This window comes from Muscardinus avellanarius (assembly GCF_963383645.1).
Source record: "Muscardinus avellanarius genome assembly, chromosome: 12".
In the NCBI taxonomy this organism is placed as follows: Eukaryota; Metazoa; Chordata; class Mammalia; order Rodentia; family Gliridae; genus Muscardinus; species Muscardinus avellanarius.
The window spans coordinates 25,553,054-25,575,394 of NC_137798.1; the positions used below are offsets into that span (position 1 = coordinate 25,553,054).

General features: G+C 44.9%; 1 protein-coding gene and 1 pseudogene across 2 annotated transcripts; both read right to left on the minus strand.

The window, feature by feature from the left end:
- Nucleotides 1-6,842: 6,842 nt before the first annotated feature.
- OR6S1 (olfactory receptor family 6 subfamily S member 1) lies at nucleotides 6,843-15,073 on the minus strand (the record flags this gene model as incomplete). The annotated part of the gene is made up of 3 exons (XM_080707076.1): nucleotides 6,843-6,861; nucleotides 7,006-7,228; nucleotides 14,104-15,073. 3 exons carry the CDS (start codon nucleotides 15,071-15,073, stop codon nucleotides 6,843-6,845), a joined length of 1,212 nt encoding a protein of 403 aa, XP_080563202.1.
- Nucleotides 15,074-19,870: 4,797 nt separating this feature from the next.
- Nucleotides 19,871-20,767, minus strand: LOC308271406 (ADP/ATP translocase 2-like; annotated as a pseudogene). Its single transcript has one exon. The product of its transcript is annotated as an ADP/ATP translocase 2-like (transcript).
- Between the last annotated feature and the right edge of the window lie 1,574 nt (nucleotides 20,768-22,341).

The window sequence follows — 22,341 nt, forward strand, 5'->3', positions numbered from 1 at the left end:
TCAGATTGTAGTTCTGCGAATTCTTTATTTGCACCCCGAATGAGCCCGATTTCCTTCGTAAGATTTTCCGGTTTGACAGGGAAGTTATTAGCTGCGACCCTAACGCGCTAATTGGTCCAGACTTTTCTTGCATTCGAGCTTTTCACCGCTCTTGTGATCCGCATTCCGGAAGCTTTCCATCCTCCTAAAACTCACTTTCACACTGAATCTGGTTTGGGCGCTATCTAGTTAGGGATGCTTCCCAAAAGCTGCCTGCTGCCGCCATCAGTCTAACGCCGGTACTGGTTTAGCTCGAAAAATCTTCTGAGAAGACCCTGTTTGGTTGTAAGCAACGTTTTGTAATGGGATATGATGGATGGATGGATGGATGGATGGATGGATGGATGGATGGATGGATGGATGGACGAATCCAAACCTTAGTAGGCTTCAAGCCCTCACTCAGGCACCATGAGAGAGAGGGGAAGGTAAACAGTTCATTTGAATTTTGATTTTGCAACTGAGTATGATTTTTTAGGCCAAAATTCTTAAGATTGAAAGATTTCTGAAATAAAGGGGTTTATTGAGTCATTATTAGATGCCAGACAAAAGAAAGGACCAATCCTGGGACAAATTCTCATAGCTCCCAGCAGCAGGGCCAGACAGCAGCTAGGAAAATGTTCAGTGAGAAGAGTTAAGAATGTTTTTAATAACAAACATTTGGGAGAGGAGGCATACGTTATTTACATTGATCCTACATTAGCAATAGATAAAAGGCCAGCGGGATTATACCAAAAACCTCTGGGTAGGAGGACAGTCCGGAGAAGTAACTGCCATCAAGACAGTGTGGCACCTAGTGGGGTGGTGATGGGAGTTATTTTTATGCTGAAATACATTTTTATTATTTTTTACTTTTAATATACTTTTATTGTTTCATTATTTTAATTAATTAAAATTATCAATAAGTTATTTTATCGTTTCAATTACATCATAATGTAAACCACGTGGATAGTGACATACCTGCGCATAGCATCTGGTGGGCTCCCTCCCTATCCCCCTCATAAAGAGCACCGAGGCAGACAGTGGTTTTCTCACATATGTACATAAAGCCACGGTAGTGATTCCTTCACTGATCCCCAGTCTTCCCCCTCTCCTTCCCCTAGACCACCTCCCTGGCTCCACTGAAGCTTCTTCTCCAGTATCTGGAGGCCCTCTGGTACCCCAATTTCTCCCTAGCTTCCCCATATTAGAGAAAACATAGGGCCCTTCACTTCCTGTGACTGAGTAATCTCATAATGTTCTCCAGGTCCTTCCATTTTCCTGCAAATGACATTATTCTGTTCTTCTTTATTGCTGAGTAGAATTCTATTGTATGGGTATCCCATAATTTTGTAATCCATTTGTCTGTTGATGGACGTCTAGGTTGGTTCCATAATCTGGCTATTGTGAATTGTGCTGCTATGAACATGGACAGGCATGTATTACTGTACTTCTGTGATTTCAGTCCCTTTGGGAAGATACCCAGGAGTGACATAACTGGATCATATGGTGGATCTATTTTCAGTTTTCTAAGGAATCTCCATACATATCTCTATAGCAGCTAAACTAATTTGCAATCCTACAGCATTGTAGAGGAGTCTCAATTTTGCCAACTCACCAACATTGTTTTTTGTTTTTTGTTTTACTTCTTAATGATTCTCATTCTGATTACAGTTAGATGGAATCTCAGAGTAGTTTTGATTTGCATCTCCCTGATTGCTAATGATGTTGAATATTTTTTCATGTATTTATTGGCCATTTAACTCTCTTCTTTTGTGAAGTGTCTATTTAGTTCAATAGCCCATCTCTTGACTGGGCAGGTTCAAGGCAACTTAGCAATTTAGCCAGACCCTGTTTCAAAATAAAAAGGGATGGGGGTATAGCTCAGAGGTAGAATAGAATCCCTAGTACATCTGTTTCAATCAACATTGATGCATCATTAGTAACCAGCCTGTAGTTTACATTAGGGATACTTGGTGGTATACATTTTATGGGTTTGGACAAAGGTATAATGACATTTATACATGGTTATGGATCATAGAGTAGTTTCATCTCCCTAAAAGTCCTCCATAATTCCCCTCTTCACCCCTCCCACTCCCAGCTACTGAAAACTGCTTTTCTTTTTATTATCCCCATAGTTTCACCTTTTTCCAGGATGTCATAAATGTCGGTGACATAGTTAAAATCACACAGGTCATATAGTTGAAATCACACACTGTGTGTGTGTGTGTGTGTGTGTGTGTGTGTGTGTGTATGTGTGTGTGTTACTGAGGATTGAACCCAAGGCACTGTACTTCTGAGCTACATACCTCTAACTCCCTGGTTTTTTTAGACAGTGTTGCTGCAGCTAGCCCCAAATCTGTGATTCTCCTCTCTGAGCCTCCCAAATACTGGGAATACAGGCATAAACCACCACTCTGGGTTAATCCCAGCACTTTTAAATTTCTTTTTAATGGCTTTCATTTTATTTTTATTTTAATAGTTTTACTGGTGAATTACAATTATGCCTATTTCTAATTTTGAGACAGGGTATTCCTAAGTGACAAGACTGGCATTGACTTTCCATCCTCCCGCCTCCGCCTGCTGATTTGCTGGGGTTATAGGCATGTGCCATTGAGCTCTACTACTCCCATTTTTTTTATATGCCCAGGGGCTTTCTACCCCCAAGCTACACTCCCAGATCTATTTTATAATTTTATTTAAAAACAGGGTCTAAGTTGCTGAGACCCTCACTAAGTAGCTGAGGCTGGCTTCAAACTTGTGCAATCCTCCTGTCTCAGCCTCCTAACTTCATTTTGTAAAATATAAAACTCTTAAAATGTAATGGGTAGCCAGGCTTGGTGGCGCACGCTTGTAATCCCTGGGCTTGGGAGGCAGAGACAGGAGGATCACGCAGGTTCAAAGCCAGCAGCTCTGGCTTAAGAGACCCTGTTTCCAAATAAAAAGTATAAAAATAGGTCTGGGAGTGTAGCCCGGAGGTAGAAGGGTTTCCAGGAACCCCAGTGGTAAATGCCTGCAACCCCAGTACTTGTGAGACTGAGATAGAAGGATCTCAGGTTCAAGGACAGCCTCAGCTACTTAGTGAGGCCTTCTGCAATTTAGTGAGAACTTGTTTCAAAATAAAGAAAAAATAATAGGGCTGGGGGTGTGGCTCAGAGGTTCAATGCCCCTGGGTTTCATCTTCCATACCAAAAAAAAAAAAAATGTAATGTATATAAGTGGCATATTATGAAAAATACGTAAAAGTCTGAAGTATATTAATCACCCACAGATAAATATATTACAGTATATATTATGCTATATTTCTTTCTTTTTTATTATCTATTTACTTAAATTAATTAATATTATTTATTAATTTACTTAAAATTGGTATTTATTTTTATTAATGAAAGAATGCTTTTATACATATATTTAACCTTTTGCATTGTTTATTCTCTGTATTTATTTATTTATTTATCTATTTATTTAGTGGTACTGAGGATTGAACCCAGGGTCTGAGCTACATCCCCAGCCCAATTTTTTATTCTTTATTTTGAAACAGGGTCTCACTAAGTTGCAGAGGACCTCATTAAGTAGCTGAGGCTGGCTTCGAACCACGATCCTCCTGTCTCAGTCTCCCAAATACTGGGATTTCAAGCATGTGCTACCATGCCTGGCTGTATTGTTTATTAGGTTTTCCTAAAATATTTCTCCTTAAATTCTGAATTGCCATATGAATTATTCAGGGGAATGAAAAGTGGGAATGAAAATAAGGGGTGAGGCCGGAATTCCAGTAAATGCAAACTATTCTGAAAGGTTAGGAGATTAACATTTTTAAATAAAAAGTGAACAGAATTAATTTGCATCTTGTGAGTAAATCAAATCACATGTACTGCAAAGTCACGAAGAGAATATACAAATTTAAGGTTCTTTAAACCAGTGTTTCACATAGTCACTGTGTTCAGGAGAACCTAAGCGCTAGTTGTAATTGGCTGGAACAAAACACCTAGTGCTTCCTTCGAGCCGGAATCGAACCAGCGACCTAAGGATGACAGACGCTCAAGCTCTACAGTCCTCCGCTCTACCAGCTGAGCTATCGAAGGGCACTGTAGAAGGATGTTAGGGTAGATCTTTGTGCATTTCCAAGCAGGTACAGCGGGCTTGGCTATACTCGAGGCTCGGGTTCAGATTAGCGGAGGTTTCTGGAAAGACGTGTCTATAATAAACTGGATCCCAGGAGCATCCTTACGACAGTAGGACGTGAGGCCTGAGTCCAAGAAACGTGGGTGGAAACAGAGCAAAGGCAAGGGGTTTGGGGGAATCTGCGTAGCTTCTGGAGTGGGTGTCCTGAGTGAAATATAAACTCATTTTCCGACCAAGCGCAGGAGGACCAGGACGCCGGGCGAGCTGCGAGGAGAGAGAGAGCGCGGGACCCGCGGGCCGCCCTGCGTCCCAGGTTTATTTGATAGCTTCTGCGACGAACGCTAGGGGGCGCCCTCGGCTCCAGGAGGCTTCTCCCAGAGACACAGGGACCCAGTTTCTGCCCTACTTGTTGAAAAGTACAAACACCTGTTTTCCCAGGATCGCCCGTGGAAGCTCGGACGCTGGGCTCCTCCTCCCAGATCTCCAGGAACCGAATTTTATGGACTGTCCATAAAGGGCTTCCTTTTTCCGCGAGTCTGTTTCAGCCGTGAACAAAATAGGGAGAATATCCCCCCTTTGTAACCTTATAAAAGGGGCCAACACCTGACTTGGGTACTTGGACTCAACACCTTCATTTTAAAGGCCGCTGCGCGAACTTCTGAGCTGTGGAACCCTGCAGTGGAATGCTACTCAACAGTGTTGTATGAAAGGAGAGAAGGTTAGCACTCCCCTTGACAAGGATGGGCCTGACAACACGCATACGGTTAAGGCATTGCCACCTACTTCGTGGCATCTAACCATCGTTCTTAATTTTCAACAGTTTGGAGATTTTATTATCTTCCTATCATTAATTTTTAGTTTAATTCCATCATGGTTAGAAACATACATAATAAACATTTTATTTCTTTTAAATTGTTAAATTGATAAAAAACAGAATGCTATTCAACAGCTGATTCTGTTGTCTATAAAATTCCAGGTAAATGGCATTTATGCATTCATGTCTGAATGCATTTTGACAATTAAAATTAAAAGAAATTTGTTTTAAAGGAGATACCGCTTTAAGTATGAGAAAGAAACTTAAAAAAAAAAAAAAAAAAAAAAAAAAAAACAGGCTTACAGGAATGCAAGTCCCTGGCAGGGTAGAGCCCACAGCCCAGTCTGTGCTCCTCGGCTGGAGGCCTGACACGTGGGGAGCTCAAGCAGCCTTAGCACAGGATGGGACAGTGCCTCCCAGAGGAGAGGGGTACACCAAGGCCCAGGACAGGGTCTTTCTCACCTGCGCACTTTGATTCTGATAAGAGTAAACTGGCCTGGATTTCTTAGAACAAAATTGAGGCCTTTTGTTTTTGTTTTTAACAGAGGCAGCTTTCTCAAAGCACAGGACATACTCTTCAGACATTGAGAGTTTGGGGGCTGAAGCCTATGCTTGGCTAAAAGGGAATTAGCCTCTCCTGGATCCTTTAAGGTGGTCTCCTAACAACCAAGATTCTGTGGGAGCCGCTCCTTCTCCCGGGAATTCTGGGCTCTTCTAAACTCCCAACTTAAAGTCTAGAACTAGCCGGGAGTGGTGGCCCACGCCTGCAATCCCCGCATTTGGGAGGCTGAGCCAGGAGGACCTCGGTTAGAGGACAGCCTCAGCACTTAGTTGAGGCCCTTTGCAACTCACTGAGACCCTGTTTCAAAAGTGAGTAATAAAAAAATAGAGCTGGGGGTGTCTCTTGGAGATAGAATGCCATTGGGTTCCATCCCCAGTGCTGCACAAAAATAAATAAATAATGTTCTTTCGTAAGGAGGGCTGGGGAGAGAAGGGTCTCTTCTCCTTCTCCCCTCTGGCCTCAGCCTGACCTGGAGTCAGTAGTTCAGTCACAGGGACCTCCCAGGTGCCAGCCCAGGGGAGGCAGCGTGACCAAGGCAACCAAGACATTGCTTCCCCCGGGGAAGTTAAAGCCACGCCCTAAGAGCGCGTTTCCCAAGCAGAATCTAGTGCGGAGGCAGGACCAGCCTGCCCCCAGCTCATCCACCGATCGCAGGAGCAGAGCAGTGGGCTTCGACAGCAGGAGGTATTGGGAGCGAGCACCTTTTCTCCTCCTGCTGCACCGCTTGAAATTCCAGCGCAGTTCTCCAAGTGCAGCTGCAAGGAAGTGGCAGAATCCAGACACGAAGCGCAAGGTGTGTTGTAGCTGAGCAGACGACTGCGGTGGCCTTTCGAGTTCAGCTCCTTCAGGGACAGGGGCTCCAGCCCCTCTCCTTCTAGTTCCCTCAAATTGACGATCCTGGTTTCTCCTGGGCCCTCTAGTCCCAGGCCACCTGACATGGCTGGTTCTAAACCTGTTAAGTGCCGCCCTTGGACCCTCTGGATCCACAAACCGACCCACCCCCAGTCCTGGAATTAGTATTTCTACCTCTGGAACCTTTCGCTGAGGTCCTTCCCAACTTGCAGGCTGGCTTTCCTGGGGCACTGAAGGAAAGCCCTGAGCAAAGGAAAGAAATCAAAATGGTTCAAAAGCTGCAATACAACTATCAGGATAAAATGAACATTTTCAGGGAAGAAAAGATACCCTTATGTATGGCTCGTTGGTCTAGTGGTATGATTCTCGCTTTGGGTGCGAGAGGTCCCGGGTTCAAATCCCGGACGAGCCCTGTGTTTTTATTTAACCCCTTCAGCACCAAGTATAGCAATTATCCCACCTACATCCATTCCATCTCTACCAGCTGGGGACCCCACTGTTGGGCAATGGACCACTTGTGTCAAAAGAGTGAAGGGCAACGAAGCTGATACGGGATGCAGACGGCTCCCCGGCAGAGAGGGAAGGGGAGCCCTCAGCCCAGCACGCGGCTTGCTCAGGGATAGAGCTGGGGCGGTCTCACCTGAGCGCGGAAAAAGGCGAGTGCGCCTCTGCCTTCCTGCGGGGACGATGGGCACCTGGAAGTGTGCTGGGGCCCCAGGGCCGGCACTGGAGCCGCTGCTGAGGCGCGGGTCTCGGCAGAGACCCGGGGGATGCGGAGTCCGGGGAGCCGCGCCCGCAGCCGGCGCCCGCCGATTCCGCCGCCGCCAGGGCAGTGGCCGCGGAGCCGCGCAAACCCCGGGACCCTTGGGCACAGACATGCATTCAGTTCAAAAGGAGCGTGGTTGAATTATTTCCTGGTGTCATTTTCCAACATGCAGTATAACAAAGTGGTGGTTATTTTTGCCATTCGAGCTTTGCCCTTGGCGCCCCGTGCCCTGTAACCCTGAGTGTGGTTCCATTCTGCTCAGAAGCTGTCCACGCTTAGGAACTGCTGCAGAGAGGCCGCGCCCACGAAGGTTTGCCTTCATCGAATTTGTCCTTTCTGAGGTTCCCCTAGGAAGAGTGAGGTGTCCAAGAAAAAAATAAAGGATGCTGTGATTGGAGGGTGGGGAGAGAGGGGAGAGGCCTTGATTTCCAGGTTGGTTTATCCTGTCTGAAAGGTATTATCTGTCTGGCCTAGACTTTTGTGTTTGCTAAGTGATTTCCAGTGGAGATGCTCAGTAGGAAGTGGGATACGAAGTCCTGGCATTCTCGAGAGAAAAAAAAAAAAAATCCAAATTAGAGAAAGGAATTGTAGCCATCAAATGCAGGGGCAGCACTGAACATGGGTTTGGGCAAGAACCTAGTGGGGAAAGACTTCACAGAGAGAATACAAGTGCGGGACCATGGCCTCACCAGTGACTGGACGCTGAGAACAGTGGAGCAGTGAGTGACCGAGTCGGAGAAGTCTGGCAGCGCCCGCTCTGACCCTGATTTTGCAGCGTCTGAAGTGGAAAACCAAGCACCGTGGTGCATGCGTGTAATCCCAGGACTTGGGGAGGCTAAGACAGGAGGGTCGCAGGTTCCAGGACAGCCTCGGCAATTTAGCCAGACCCTGTTTCAAAATAAAAATAAAAAGGGCTGAGGGTATAGTTCAGAGGTAGAATGCCCTTGGTTGGGAAGGAAGAAAGGAAGGCAGGCAGGCAGGCAGGCTGGCAGGCCGGCTGACTCTAAACCTTAAAAGTTTCCCTTGAGCCAAGTGTGGTGGCGAAGGCTTGTAATCCCAGCATTCAGGAGGCTGAGACAGGAGGATCGCGGTTTGTGGACAGCCTCAGCTACTTAGTAAGGCCCTTTGCAACTCAGTGAGACCCTGTTTCAAAATAAAGGATAAAAAAATAGGGCTGAGGGTGTGGCTGGGAGTTAGATTCTCCCTGGTTCTGCATCCCCAGTACTGCGAAATAATAATAATAATAATAATAATAATAATAATAATAATAATAAGAAGAAGAAGAAGAAGAAGAAGAAGAAGTTTCCCTTCATTTTCTCCTAGCCATTCCACACAGTCCTGGGCAACCACTAATCTACTTTCTCTAAATGTAAATTTTTCTATCCTGACTATTTCAAATAAATTGAATCATATAATATTTGGTCTTTTGTGACTAGTTTCTTTCACTTATTTTCAAGTTTCACACACTTCCCTTACACGTACTTTGTAGCACATTCCAGTACTTCCCTCCTTTTTATTGCAGAATAATATTCTGATGTGTAGATACATAAGAGAATAATATTCTGTTGTTTACCTGTTCATCAATTCACATTGGGTTGTTTCTGTTTGGGGCGTTACGAATAATGCTGATACGATCACCATGTTCAACTTTTGTGTGGACACAAAATTTTTCATTTCTCTTGAGTGATAAGTGGAATTTATGGGTCATATAGTAACTGTGTTTAAACTTTTGAAGAATTGCTAGACACTTTTGTAAAGATACTGCAGCCTTTTACCTGACCACCAACAATGTGAAAGGTTTCCAGTTTTTCCACATCTTTGCCCATACTTATTCTTGTCCTACTGATTACAGCCATCGTAGTGAATGTGAAGTGGTATCTCATTATGCTCTGATTTGCATTTCATTTCGCTGATGACTAATGATGTTGTCTTTTTATGTCCTTATTACCTGTGTGTATATCTTTTTGGAGAAAAGTCTATTCAAATCCTTTGTCCATTTTTTTGGTGTTTTTGTTTGCTTGCTTGTTTTGGGGATGCTGGCAATCAAAAGTAGGACTTCACACATGCTAGGCAAAGGCTGGAGCCGAGCATCCAGCCTCATATGTCCATTTTTTAACTGAGTTATTTTCTTTGTATTATTATGCAGGTGGTTTTATATAGTCTAGATACAAGTCTTCTAGATACCAGTATCTTCTCTTATTAGACATATTACTTGTAAATATTTCCTGCCATTCTGTGGTATGTCTTTTTCACTTTCTTGATGTTATCTTTCTTTCTTTTTTTTTTTTTTTTTGGTAGTACTGGTGTTCCTGGAAACCCTTCTACCTCTCGGCTACACTCCCAGACGTATTTTATACTGTTTTTTATTTGGAAACAAGATCTCTTAAGCCAGTGCAGCTGGCTTCGAATGATCCTCCTGTCTCCACCTCCCAAGCGCGGGGATTACAAGCATGTGCCACCACGCCCGGCTTGATGTTATCTTTTGATGTACAAAATTTTAAGTTTTGATGAAGCTTCTTGTCTGTGTTTTCATTTTGAATTTGGGGCATATGTTTAAGCTGTCTTTATCTAAGGGTGTTTTGTGCTATCTGGGTCTTAGTAGACAAGACCCTCCTGAGAAGTTTTGTATAGATCTTGCCTCTGAGAGTTATTTGTTAGGAATTATGCTTGTATTAATACTTTATCTTGGAGTTTCCAAGATGACACAGCTTTGTGCATGAAGACAGAACTTCCATTAAGAGACAGGCATGGTGGGGCACGCTTGTAATCCCAGCATTTGGGAGGCTGAGACCATAGGATCGCGGTTCACACACCGCCTCAGCTTCTTAGCGAGGTCCTTCGCAAGTCAGTGAGACCCTGTTTCAAAATAAATAATTCAAAATAGGGCAGGGGGTGTAGCTCAGAGAATGAATGCCCCTGGGTTCCATCTCTAGACGAACAGCCTCAGCTCCTTAGTGGGGACCTCTGCAACTCAGTGAGACCCTGTTTCAAAATAAAGAATAAAAAGTAGGGCAGGGGGTATAGCTCAGAGGTTGAATGCTCCTGGGTTCCATCCCTAGACCCGCAAAAAAAAAAAAAAAAAAAAAAAAAAGTATAAGTTTAAGAAAAAAATGGCTGACATTTTTCTTAATGCTGAAAAACTTGTGGATTGTCTTCTTTTGCAGCAAAGGAAAGTTTTTACGAGGCTCCCCTTTTCCCTGACAGCAGCCTGTAAGAGTTCCAGTCATATGTAGGCGAGCACATTTCAAGGAGTCACTAGAAAAAGTAAGGCGACAATGATGATTGACACCCAAGCTCCTTTTCACACTAATTTAATGATATCTGTCAGGAATATGGCCATTGTCTACGTTTTTTGTTTTTCTTTTTTTGTTGTTTTGTTGTTTTTGGTACTGAGGATGCATTTTTTTCTCATTTTCTGAGATCTACAAAATAAGATTCAATGTCTTTTCCATCTGAACCTCAAACTTCCTTTCCAGTCTCATTTTCTACTTCTGCTCCTTCCATAATTCAGCCCAAATCACAGTGCTTGTTATCTGGAAAACACTACTTATTTTTTGTCTTGTTTTGTTCTTTTGGGGGGTACTGGGGATTGAGCCCAGGAATGTTCTACCTCTGAGCTACACCCACAGCCCTAGTTTATGTGCCGTATTGGAAAATTGCTTTGGTATTAATTTCTGAAATGTATAGTTAGGGGCCGGGTGCTGTGCAGGCACTCAGGCAGGGAGGGGCGGCAGCTGTTACAATGCCGAGTGCCCCTCTGTCTTTGCCCTTTGTTCTAATGATTAACCTATAGTAAAAGCCTCAGAGTCATAGTTGCTGAGCAACTGATACTGCCCAATAGAGGCAAAGGCCAGGTAGATTCTTAACCCCTGCACTTAGTAAGTGCACTGTCCGGAGATAAAGAGGCACCACCTGGCTAAGAAATAAGTAACTAGCCCATTGCCTTGGTAACGATGATAAAAAAGATACCAATACAAAATCTACTTAAAGGCTGGGGTCCCAAAAAGGAGCCAGAGTTCCATTTTCAGGCTCTCCAGCATGCGGGTCAGCAGGCTGCTTTTTCTTTTTCTTCTCTATTTCCTACTGCTTTTGTAATAAAGATTCGTTAAAGCTGCACTGAGCTGCCTATTAGCTTTAATTATTTATTTATTTACTTATTTATTTATTTATTTATTTATTTATTTATTTATTGCAGGTCTGGGGATGGAACCCAGGGGCATACGACCTCCGAGCTATACCCCCTGTGATATTTTTTATTCTTTTTTTTTTTTTTTTTGGTGGTACTGGGGATGGAACCCAGATGCCTTCTACCTCCAGGCTACACTCCTAGACCTATTTTATATTTTATTTGGAAACAGGGTCTCACCAAGTTGCTGAGAGCCTCACTATGTAGGTGAGGCCGGCTTTGAATTTGCGGGATCCTCCTGTCTCAGCCTCCCAGGCCTGCACCACCACGCCTGGGTTTTATTCTCTTTTGAAACAGGGTCTCGCTAAGTTGCAGAGGATCTCACTAAGTAGCTGAGGCTGTCCTCCAACCGGGATCCTCCTGTCTCAGCCTTCCAAATGCTGGGATTACAAGCGTGGGCTACCACACTTGGCTTTTATTTTTTATTTTGAAACAGAGTTTCCCTAAATTGCTGGGGCTGGACATAATCCTGTGATCCTCCTGTCTCATTCTCCCAAGTACTGCAGTTACTAGTATGCACCACTACCTCCAGCTGACAACCTATTTTATATTTCAATACTTCCACTCTATTGTTTCTGGTCAGCAGCCCCTTCTTCACTTGTTGAAATGTTTCTTTACGTCTGGTACAAATGAAAGCTCTACTCTCGATTCTTCTTTAAGCCTACGGTCAGAATTTATTTATTCCTTGTGCTCTACATTCTTTTCATCAACAAGTAATTATTGAACAGCTACAATGCACTAGGCACCCTTTTATTTTATTTATTTATTTATTTATTTATTTATTTATTTATTGCGGTACTGGGGATGGAAACAAGGAGCATTCTACCTCCAAACTACACCCACAGCCCTAGATTTTAGTCTTTTTATTTTGAAACAGGGTCTCACTAAGTTGTGGAGGGCCTCACTAAGTAGCTGAGGCTGGCCACAAACCGCGATCCTCCTGTCTCAGCCTCCCGAATGCTGGGATTGCAAGCGTGTGCCTCCACACCACGCTTCTAGTACCCCATTCAGGGTGGAGATACGTATAGATATAGATAGATACAGATATAGATAGATATAGATATACATATTTCATTCGAAATCTGACCTAAAGATAAGTGGACAATGTAGAAAACGTATAGAGGACATTATGCTTGAGAATTAAATGAAGGCCAATCTAGAAGAAATGTGATGTGTAAGGATGTAGTGGTGAAATGTGTATTATGAGAAATTTTCAAGAAGTAGGCATAGAATAGAATGTGTATGGCCTCATAGATCATAATCAAATTTTTGGAATCATCTTAACATGGTAAAACACCACTGAACATATTTAAGTGGCTGTGTTAGAGGAGATGATTGTGACATAACCAAGTGTGCTTTAGGAAAGATCCATCAGGCCGGGCGTGGTGGCGCACGCTTGTAACCCCAGCATTTGGGAGGCTGAGACCGGAGGATCGCGGTTCGCGGACAGCCTCAGCTACTTAGTGAGGGCCTTTGCAACTCAGTGAGACCCTGTTTCAAAATAAAGAAGAGGTACCCGGTACCACCAAAAAAAAATAATAATAATAATAATAAAGAAGAGGTAGAAAGCCCCTAGATTCCATCCTCAGAACCGCAAGAAAAGAAAGAAAGAAAGAAAGAAAGAAAGAAAGAAAGAAAGAAACGAGAAGTGGATGAATTTGGGAGGGACTAGATATGAAAATGAACTGAGAGCCGGGCGTGGTTTATGCTTGTCATCGCCACATTTGGGAGGCTGAGACCGGAGGCTCGCGGTTCACAGCCAGCCTCAGCTATTTAGTGAGGCCCTCTGCAACTCAGTGAGACCCTGTTTCAAAATAAAGAATAAAAAATAGGGCTGGGGGAGGAGCTTGGAGGTAGAATGCCCCTGGGTTCCATTCCCAGTACCGCAAAAAATAAAAATAAAAATAAAAAATAGTATGGGTTATATTATGTAGAATATAGGATTGATGCGTTTTACCTGAAAGCAAAGAGGCAGAGATTTGATAGTTCCGAAGTTTATTAGCAGTTCCACAATTCAGTCTTTGGTCATGTCCTTGACGATGACAGGAAGAGTGACAATGGAGATTGTAGAAATTTAAGACTAGTTACAGAGTCGGGCGGCACATGCTTGTAACCCCAGCATTTGGGAGGCTGAGACAGGAGGATCGCGGTTCGCGGACAGCCTCAGCTACTTAGTGAGGCCCTCCGCAACTGTGTGAGAACCTGTTTCAAAATAAAGAATAAAAAATAGGAAGCCGGGCGTGGTGGCGCACGCTTGTAATCCCAGCATTCGGGAGGCTGAGACCAGAGGATCGCGGTTCGGGGACAGCCTCAGCTACTTAGGCCCTCCGCAACTCAGTGAGACCCGGTTTCAAAATAAAGAATAAAAAATAGGGCAGGGGGTGTAGCTCGGAGGTCAAATGCCCCTGGGTTCCACCCCCAGACCCACACACACAAAAAAAGGGTAGGGGGTGTAGCTCAGAGGTAGAGTGCCCCTGGTTTCCATCCCTAGACCCACAAAAAAAAAAAAAAAAAAAAAAAAAACTAGTTACCAGCCAGGTGTGGTGGCGCACACTTGTAATCCCAGCATTTGGGAGGCTGAGACCGGAGGATCGCGGTTCACAGCCAGCCTCAGCTACTTAGTGAGGCCCTTTGCAACTCAGGGAGACCCTGTTTCAAAATAAAAAATAAAAAGTAGGTTTGGGGGTGTAACTCAGAGGTAGAATGCCCCTGGGTTTCGTTCCCAGTACAACAACAACAATTTACCAAGTTTTTCCCCTTCTAACCCAATGTTTTCTTATTCGCACGCTCAGCAAGTGAAAGATTCCCTATAAAATCGGCTACCGCCTTCCTAACCACGCCCTTCAAAGCTTCCTGGACTTGCTCGTTGCGTAAGGCGTAGATGATGGGATTCAGCAGCGGTGTCACAAATGTGGTCACCACGGTCACTGCCCAGTTCGTGTCCACAGAGCCACTCTGCGATGGCCGCACGTAGAGAAAAATGGCGCTTCCGTAGAAGAGGGTCGCCACCATCAGGTGGGAGGTGCAGGTGGAGAAGGCCTTCTGCCGGCCGGAAGCGGAGGAAACGCGCAGGACCGCCAGGATGATGTGGCCGTAGGACGCAGCAGTGACCGCCAGGGAGGACACGATGACCAGCGAGGCCAGGACAAAGTCGGTCTCCTCCAGCTCCCTGGTGCTGGCGCTGGCCACCTGGAGCAGCGGGCCGCTGTCACAGAAGAAGTGCCGCACCACCGCCCCCTGCTGGCAGAAGGGGAGCGAGGCCACGGCCGCAGTGGGGCCGAGCACCGGGAGCAGGCCCCCCAGCCAGCAGGCCCCGGCCACGCGGACGCTCGCCGCCCGGGTCATGAGCGCCCGGTAGCGCAGCGGGTGGCAGACGGCCAGGTAGCGATCCACAGACATGGCGGCCAGCAGGAGGAATTCAGAGGCCCCGAGGAAGAAGTAGAAATAAAACTGAGCGATGCATGCGGCAAAGGAAATGGTGTGTTGCTTTGAGAGGAAATTGCTCAGCATTTTAGGAATGATGACAGAAGTGATCAGAATTTCCAGGCAGGACAGGTTACCCAGAAAGAAGTACATGGGGGTGTGGAGGCGAGCATCAGAGGCGACCAGCCCCACGATCAGCAAGTTGCCTGACAGAGTCAGCAGATAGACGAGGAGGAGCGCCGTAAACAGCTCCACTCCTGCGCCCTTGAGATTTGGGAAGCCTGCCAGGATGAATTCCATGGTGCCACCGCTCTGGTTCCCACCACAAGCCATTCTCTTTCCCACCTGTACGACAATATGAACGTGGTCCCAGCGAGTGGGCTCTCTAGTTAATAGTCCCCAAGCCGTATGGTGCACGTGTCCCATTTTCTCCAATCACAGATCCGGTGAATACGCGACGCACCCCAGCTCATCGTTTGTGGATTTTAGAGCTGGGGGGGGGTAGTCTACAAAGGGGAGCCAATGTTTAGGTTAAAAAAATGCCAGGAGCCTCTTCCATCTTCACGTCTTCATGTCTCAGCCCTTAAATGATGGTACCTCATTATTATAACAATATCATTAATATGTGATTTGGGTAAAAATAACAGAAAAAATTATTTTGCAAAGAATGTGACTCGCACTGATCATGGTGGCACATGCCTGGAGTGCTAGTATTTGGGAAGCCGAAACAAGAGGATCGGAGGCTTGCAGCCAGCTTCAGCAACTCGCTAAGGCCTTGTTTCAAAATAAAAATATAAAATAGGGCTGAAGTATAGCTCAGAGACAGAACGCCCTTGGGTTCAAACCCTAATATCATAGAAGAAAAGGAAAAAAAATGGCTTCCATTTGACCAGGATCAGAATTTGAACCAAACTATCTACCTTTGAATCCCTGTGTCTCCACAGACCAGCTGAATGTTTCTCTCTGCTCCTCAATTGTGAAATTCTGTGAGGAACAAAGGATTTAAAGGCATTTCCACAAAGAACTGACAAATAAGTGATGTGATAGAGAAGGCCCTGGGCTATAAGTGAGGACATCAGAATCCAGGCTTGCCCTGCACTCCCCTGGGAAGACCGGCAAGGGGTCTGGCCCCTGCTGTACCTCACCTTCTTCCCAGGTGTCCAAAGAGCTGGAAGAAGCTAGGCCATCTCATACACCTATTATATGAAATTACTCTTCTCCAGCAACCCAAGGGCCTAGCTGAACTCAGACCTCCACAAAGTACTTGCTTTTCTAAACTGGGAGAATTGGCACATGCCTGTAATCCCAGTACTTGGGAGGCCGAGACAGGAGGAAGATCATAGCTTTGAGGACAGCCTCAGCAACTGAGCAATTTCCAGAAGCCTCTCATCACCCTAAAGAGACTGTTTCAAAATAAAAGTTAAAAAAGTCAGCAATCGACACGAGGATTATGCTTGTAATCCCAGTACTTAGGAGGCTTGCTGTTCGAGGATAGCTTCCGCCACTTAGTGAGGCCATCTGCAACTTAGTGAGATCCTGTTTCAAATTAATAGTAAAAATAGGGTTGGGGGTGTAGCTCAGAGGTAGAATGCCCCTGGGTTCCATACCCAGTACGGCTAAACAAATAAATAAATATAAATAAATAAAATAAGGCTGAGGGTATAACTCTGAAGTAGAATGCCCACCTGGGTACAATTCTCGGTACTAACACACACACACACACACAATTGTATTTCTAAGGCTAATTGTGCCCTTATTTAAAAAAAAAAAAAAAGGAAGGAACTACATTAATTCAACCAATCCATCAGTCAGTTACCCATACCTACTTATTTAGTGTCAACTTGAAGCTAAGTACTCTGGGGGAATATTAAAATGAGTTCTTTCCATTTTTTGAGTCCACGATATTCACCCCCATAGAACTACCAATCAAAGACCCTTTCACAACCTGGGTTCTCTAAGATGGCTTATCAGAAGCAGAATTCTGAGTTCCTGATTGTAATAATTAATAAAAAAAATTTAGAAACGATTCCTTACCTTTTAATTCAAATCCTTGCAGTTCTGAAGACCACAACAAATTAGAAAAGCTGAGTCAGTGACATTCTGAAGCCTTGTTTTTTAAAAGCCTCCGTTCTCATGCAAAGCCTGAGGTTGACTTGAAGATCTGTGGCTCCCTGCCAGCTCCATTATTTTCTAGCACACCCAAACAGTCTTTGTTCCCAGAAAACATTCGGCTCTTAACAGCTTCTCACCGGTGGGTCCCAGATGTATGAGTAGGAATATTTTCATACTTTTCTCTAGGATAAAGCAATTCTGCTGCGTTTTTTCCCCTAGGCGTTCATTCAGTCTCCAGATTCTGTAGAAATTGCCTTATTATCAGTAAAGTTATTCAGCTCCACTCTGCATTTATTACGTACCAAATGCTGCACTTAGTGATTCAGAGATACAAGGGACATCGCTGCTATGCTCATGTATCTCACTGCCTAGGGAAGCGACAGAAACCTGAGATGTGAGACAAGTAAAATGCTACAGGTGAAGCCGGGCGTGGTGGCGCACACTTGTCATCCCAGTATTCGAGAGGCTGAGCCAGGAGGACCACAGGTTTGTAGCCAGCCTCAGCTACTTAGTGAGCCCTGTGCAACTCAGTGAGACCCTGTTTCAAAATAAAGAATAAAAAATAGGGCTGGGGCCGGGCGTGGAGGCACACGCTTGTAATCCCCGTGCTTGGGAGGCGGAGACAAGAGCATCGTGCAGGTTTGAAGCCAGCCTCGTTGGCTTAAGAGACCCTGTTTCCAAAGAAATAAAAAATTAAAAAAAAAAATAGGTCTGGGAGTGGAGCCTGAAGGTAGAAGGGTTCCATCCCCAGTACCACCAAAAAAAACAAAACAAAAAAAAAATAGGGCTGGGGTGTAGCTTGGAGGTAGAATTCCCCCTGGGTTCCAACCCTGGTACCACAAAAATAATAATGACTTAAAAAATAAAGAATAGCCAGGTGTCATGGTGAATGCTTGTAATCCCAGCACTTGGGAGACTGAGAAAGGAGGATCCGGGTTTGCGATCAGTCTCAGCTACTTAGTGAGGCCCTTTGCAACTCAGTGAGACTCCTTCCTCTCAGAGCTAGAATGCCCCTGGCATTCCATCCCCAGTTCCACAGAAAGAAAGAAAGAAGGAAAGAAAGAAAGAAAGAAAGAAAGAAAGAAAGAAAGAAAGAAAGAAAGAAAGAAAGGAAAGAAAGAAAGGAAAGAAAGAGAAATACTACAGATGCCTACCGAGGACTAAGGGAGACACAGAAAGGAAACCAAATTGATGAGACTTAGACAGGTAGGATTCTAGAGAAAGATGATTCCTAGAGCAAATATTTAAAAATAAGTATGGCTTTGACAGGAGAGGAGGGTCTTCAATGGAAAAGAACAGCATATAAACACAGGTCATTGGGGCTAAAGCACAGAACACAGGGGTAGAGTATATTGAGATAGCATGGTCACCTCCAAGGGGGCTCTTTCTGGCCCTCTGTTGCTCTCTGTGAAAACACTCCATTGAATCAAGCCTAAACTCAATCTTAAGTGAGAGGGAAGTTCAGTGCCAGCTCCAAACACGGAAGGAATTCCTCATACCCACCTTTCTTGAAAGGCCTTGATATCTCCAAGGATGAGGGTCACTCTGAAGGAATTCTCTTTCCCTGTTTATGATTTAACTTCTTGCTCCCCCTGCAGTTCTTTCCACACCCCATGCTCTGAGGCTAGCAAGCCTGGCATTCTCAGCATTCCTGAGGATGGGCACAGCACTTGGGGAGAAGTTGGGTCATCTCTTCTCGGGGGCTTACCTCCCTGGCAAAATTCCTCAGGCGCTGAACTTCTTCCTGGTGAACACGGGAGTGGATCCAAGGAGGCTGTGTCATATTGCCAGAGCAAGTCATCAGGACCCACCCTTCCCTCCCTGTAGAAAGAATGTCTACTGCAATGTGACAATTGCCTCAAGCTCTAACAGGCGGTTGATGTGAAAGGCAAAGCTCTCCCAGAGCTCCAAGAGCTGTCACTACAGAACGTGGCTCAAAGGCAAGGTGAATCTGCAGGGCTATACTGTGCCTGCTATCTTTGAAAACACTTATTGCACTCACCTATAGTTTTTCTCAATTCTGGTAGCTGAAACACATTCTATTTGAAGCTTTGTCTTCACTATCTTTTTTGTGCTAGATTTCAAGTACAAAGTGTCAGTTTTCATCTTTTAGACCCCATCCTTCTTGGCCCCTGGAATTAGCCTGGGATTAAGAGGAGACGGCTAAAGTCATTGACTTCTCTCTGTCTCTTTCATGCATAACTTTGGTTTCCCAAAATGTCCCCAAATGAGGACTGACCAGCTCTCAGGAGCCCAGGCAGCCACAGTGCAGTCTGGGGAAAGGCTACCCAGTTGATGAGAAGAAAAGAGGAAAGAGGAGGGAATACTTTCTAAGAGACCCAGGGGAGATGTGCAGTTCTACAGAAATTTCCCAGACTGTGCCAAGGAAATCTGAAAAGGAAGCTGACCCTTCGTTCAACAGTAAGTGACTCTGGATATTTTTGCATTTGTCTGTGAACAGTCTCAAGCCAGGCCGCTGCAGTAAGAGCATTAACATAGAAATGAGAAGGGTAGAGACTGACCCACAGTGGAAGACGGTGCTCACCATACACCTTCCTCCTGCCCTCGGGGACACGTTTGTATCTCAAGTAACACAGACTTCATTTCTTCTCCCTGAGGACTTAGATGATATTGGAAATCCCTCTCCTGGCTTCTGAATTAGAAAATGATGGGAGCCCCAAGGGTGTGGTAAGAGAGAGGAAGGCTTCCTGTATCGTCCTTGTCTTCTGTTGCTTCTCTCTGCCTCATTCTTTTTTTCTTTCTGATATCTTTTTATTTCATCAAATTTGTTATTTTTCAGGAGTGTCTGAAATAAAAAATATAATTGAGTCCCATCATTATTTCATTACCATGGAAATGGCTTTAAGAGAAAACTGGTCAGATGAATATTATTGCTTTCCATTTTCAACCAGTAAATAGTTGCCATTGATAAACAGACAGCCCAGTCTGCCCAGAATGCTCAAGATATGTTATACAATACAACATGCCTGTCCGCAGGGGAATGACCTAGGAAATAACTTATGTGAACTTCTTAATCTCATCATATAAGACAAGCACAAAGGCACCACCCATGCCTTTGAAAACATTGGACCACGTGCCCTTGAAAAAAGCTTTGCCGCCTTCATCACAAGCAATCTTCTTCCAGCAGTCGATTGTACCCGTGTACATGATGTCAGTTCCTTTGGGTCCTGACTGCATCATCATGCGACGGCGAACAGTGTCAAATGGATAGGAAGTCAACCCCGCAACGGCAGTGACAGACTATGCAATCATCCAGCTGATGAAGATGTGGGTATTCTTGGGATCTGGAAGCATTCCCTTCGCAGTGTCATAGATGCCAAAGTAGGCAGCTCCATAGATGATAATACCCTGCATGGATATGTTAAAGCCTTGGTACAGACCCTTAATCCCATCAGATTTGGAGATCTTAACCGGGCAGTCACCGAGGCCTTTGAATTCCCTCTCGGCTCCAGCTTTACCCACATCAGCTGCTAGACGGGTACAGGCAAAATCAAGAGGGTACACAAAACACAAGGGTGTGGCCCCAGTGGCACCACCCAATGCCAGGTTCCCTGCGAAGTAGCACCAGAACTGGGTTCTCTTGTCCACATCACCCAGGAAGATCTGCTTGTATTTATCTTTGAAGACAAAGTTGAAAGCCTGGGTGGGGAAGTATCTGATGACATTGGCCAGGTTACCACGCCAGAAGGACATGACTCCTTGCTCCTTGGGGATACGGACCACGCAGTCTATAATGCCCTTGTATTGCTTATCTGCAGTGATTTGTTTGCTGGCATGTTGCACCTGCAGCAGCAGCTTGACCCGCTCAATGGGCATTACTGCCATCTTGGAGATGGCCACGGCTACTCCATCTGCCAGGAAGTCCTTGGCGAAGGACACAGCGGCATCTGTCATGTTGAAAGAAGGCGAGACAGGTGACCACAGGAAAAAACTGGATGAGGAACCGGCTAGGACTCCAGGGCTTTGGGGCTCATTCTTTATTCTCTACTGAAAAACAAATATATATATATACTTCCACATACCCAAAATAGTACTTAGAATTTGGACTATTATTCACATTTTTTTCATCTGTGCCCATTCTCTGCCTTGACTATGAAATGTAGAAAATTGAGTTAGGGAGTTCATGAAGAAGGCAAGCACCAACCAGGTTATTAACAATGACTTCCATCAAGAAACCTGGCACCTTCGGGGCGAAACCAAAGAGCCACACATTCAGAGAGCCGTGTGTAGTTCCTGTCTGCCAGCTGAGTCACACGTGGTGGGGTGGAAGTGCCCATGTTTTAAGTGGGGGCTTTTGGGGGTGGGGATAACTGTGGGGAACACGGATTCTCTAGCGACATCTGGAGCCTCAAGATGCCTGGCATCTCACCGGGCACCTGGATTCTCATGATATCTCTACTTCTGGCTTCCGGGGTTCCGCCTCCTGTCCCCGCTGCAGGGTCACGTGGGGGGGAGGGACCTGGCCTATCAGACTAAATATGTAACTACCTCTTATCCATGGCCAAGACTCCATTTACTCAATTCTTCTGAGAAGGAATTTCTACCCATCCTGCAGATACCAGCTACAGCTACGCCCTCTTGGCATCTGCGTGCAATTTACTCATGCAGTCCATAGGCAAAATCTCAATGTGAGAAATAAGCCCTGAGAGAAGGTGTGGTCGCTGGCCAAAAGTATTCTCCACTTTCAGATATTCTTTCATAACTATTATTCTTTTAACAATGATTCTTTTAACTCTCCACACGTGGAGAGTTAAAAGAATCATGATCTTACGTGGTGTAAGATCAGGACTGTGAGAGAAACTGAGTCCGTGGAAAATAAACTTTCTGGTAAATGTCCTCGGCTTTGTTCAAATGGTAATAAAAACTAGTTAGAATTTAGATGCAGTGGCAGCATTCCAGTCAGTAATTACAAATGCAGAACTCCTCCCTATCTTTGACCTTCATTACAATAGAGCCAAGGGCTGAAAGGAATCTTGACCTTTACACCTAGTGATAGCACTGCCTGGAGACAGAGCGACACCACCTGGTTAATAAGCCTATCGTTTGAGGAAAAGTGCTCAGCTGCTAGAGAAGTACATCTGACAACTAAATCTAAAAACTTCATGTTATTTCTTGGTGTTTACCTGCTAAACTGTGTTATGGGCTTGCTTAAGCTTTCAGACAGCAGATGGTATTACAGACAGAATCCAGCAGACATTCATCGAAATCCTCTAAATCATAAAGGTACACGGATTTCCCTACGCCAACTACATATATGAAAGCTGGAATCTCGGACTTCGCCCCCCATTCAGCTCAAAGGAGGTTGCTAGATAGAGAAGGACATTGGACTAAGCCCTAGGAATAAAAGTTCCGAAAGGGTTAAAGAAAACTCTTAAAAACTGGATTCCTCAAGTGATTTTGGGTGTGACTTTTGTTCTTCTGGAATTAGCCCACTAAAAGCCTCTGCAGCTGCAAGGCCAAAGGGGCTG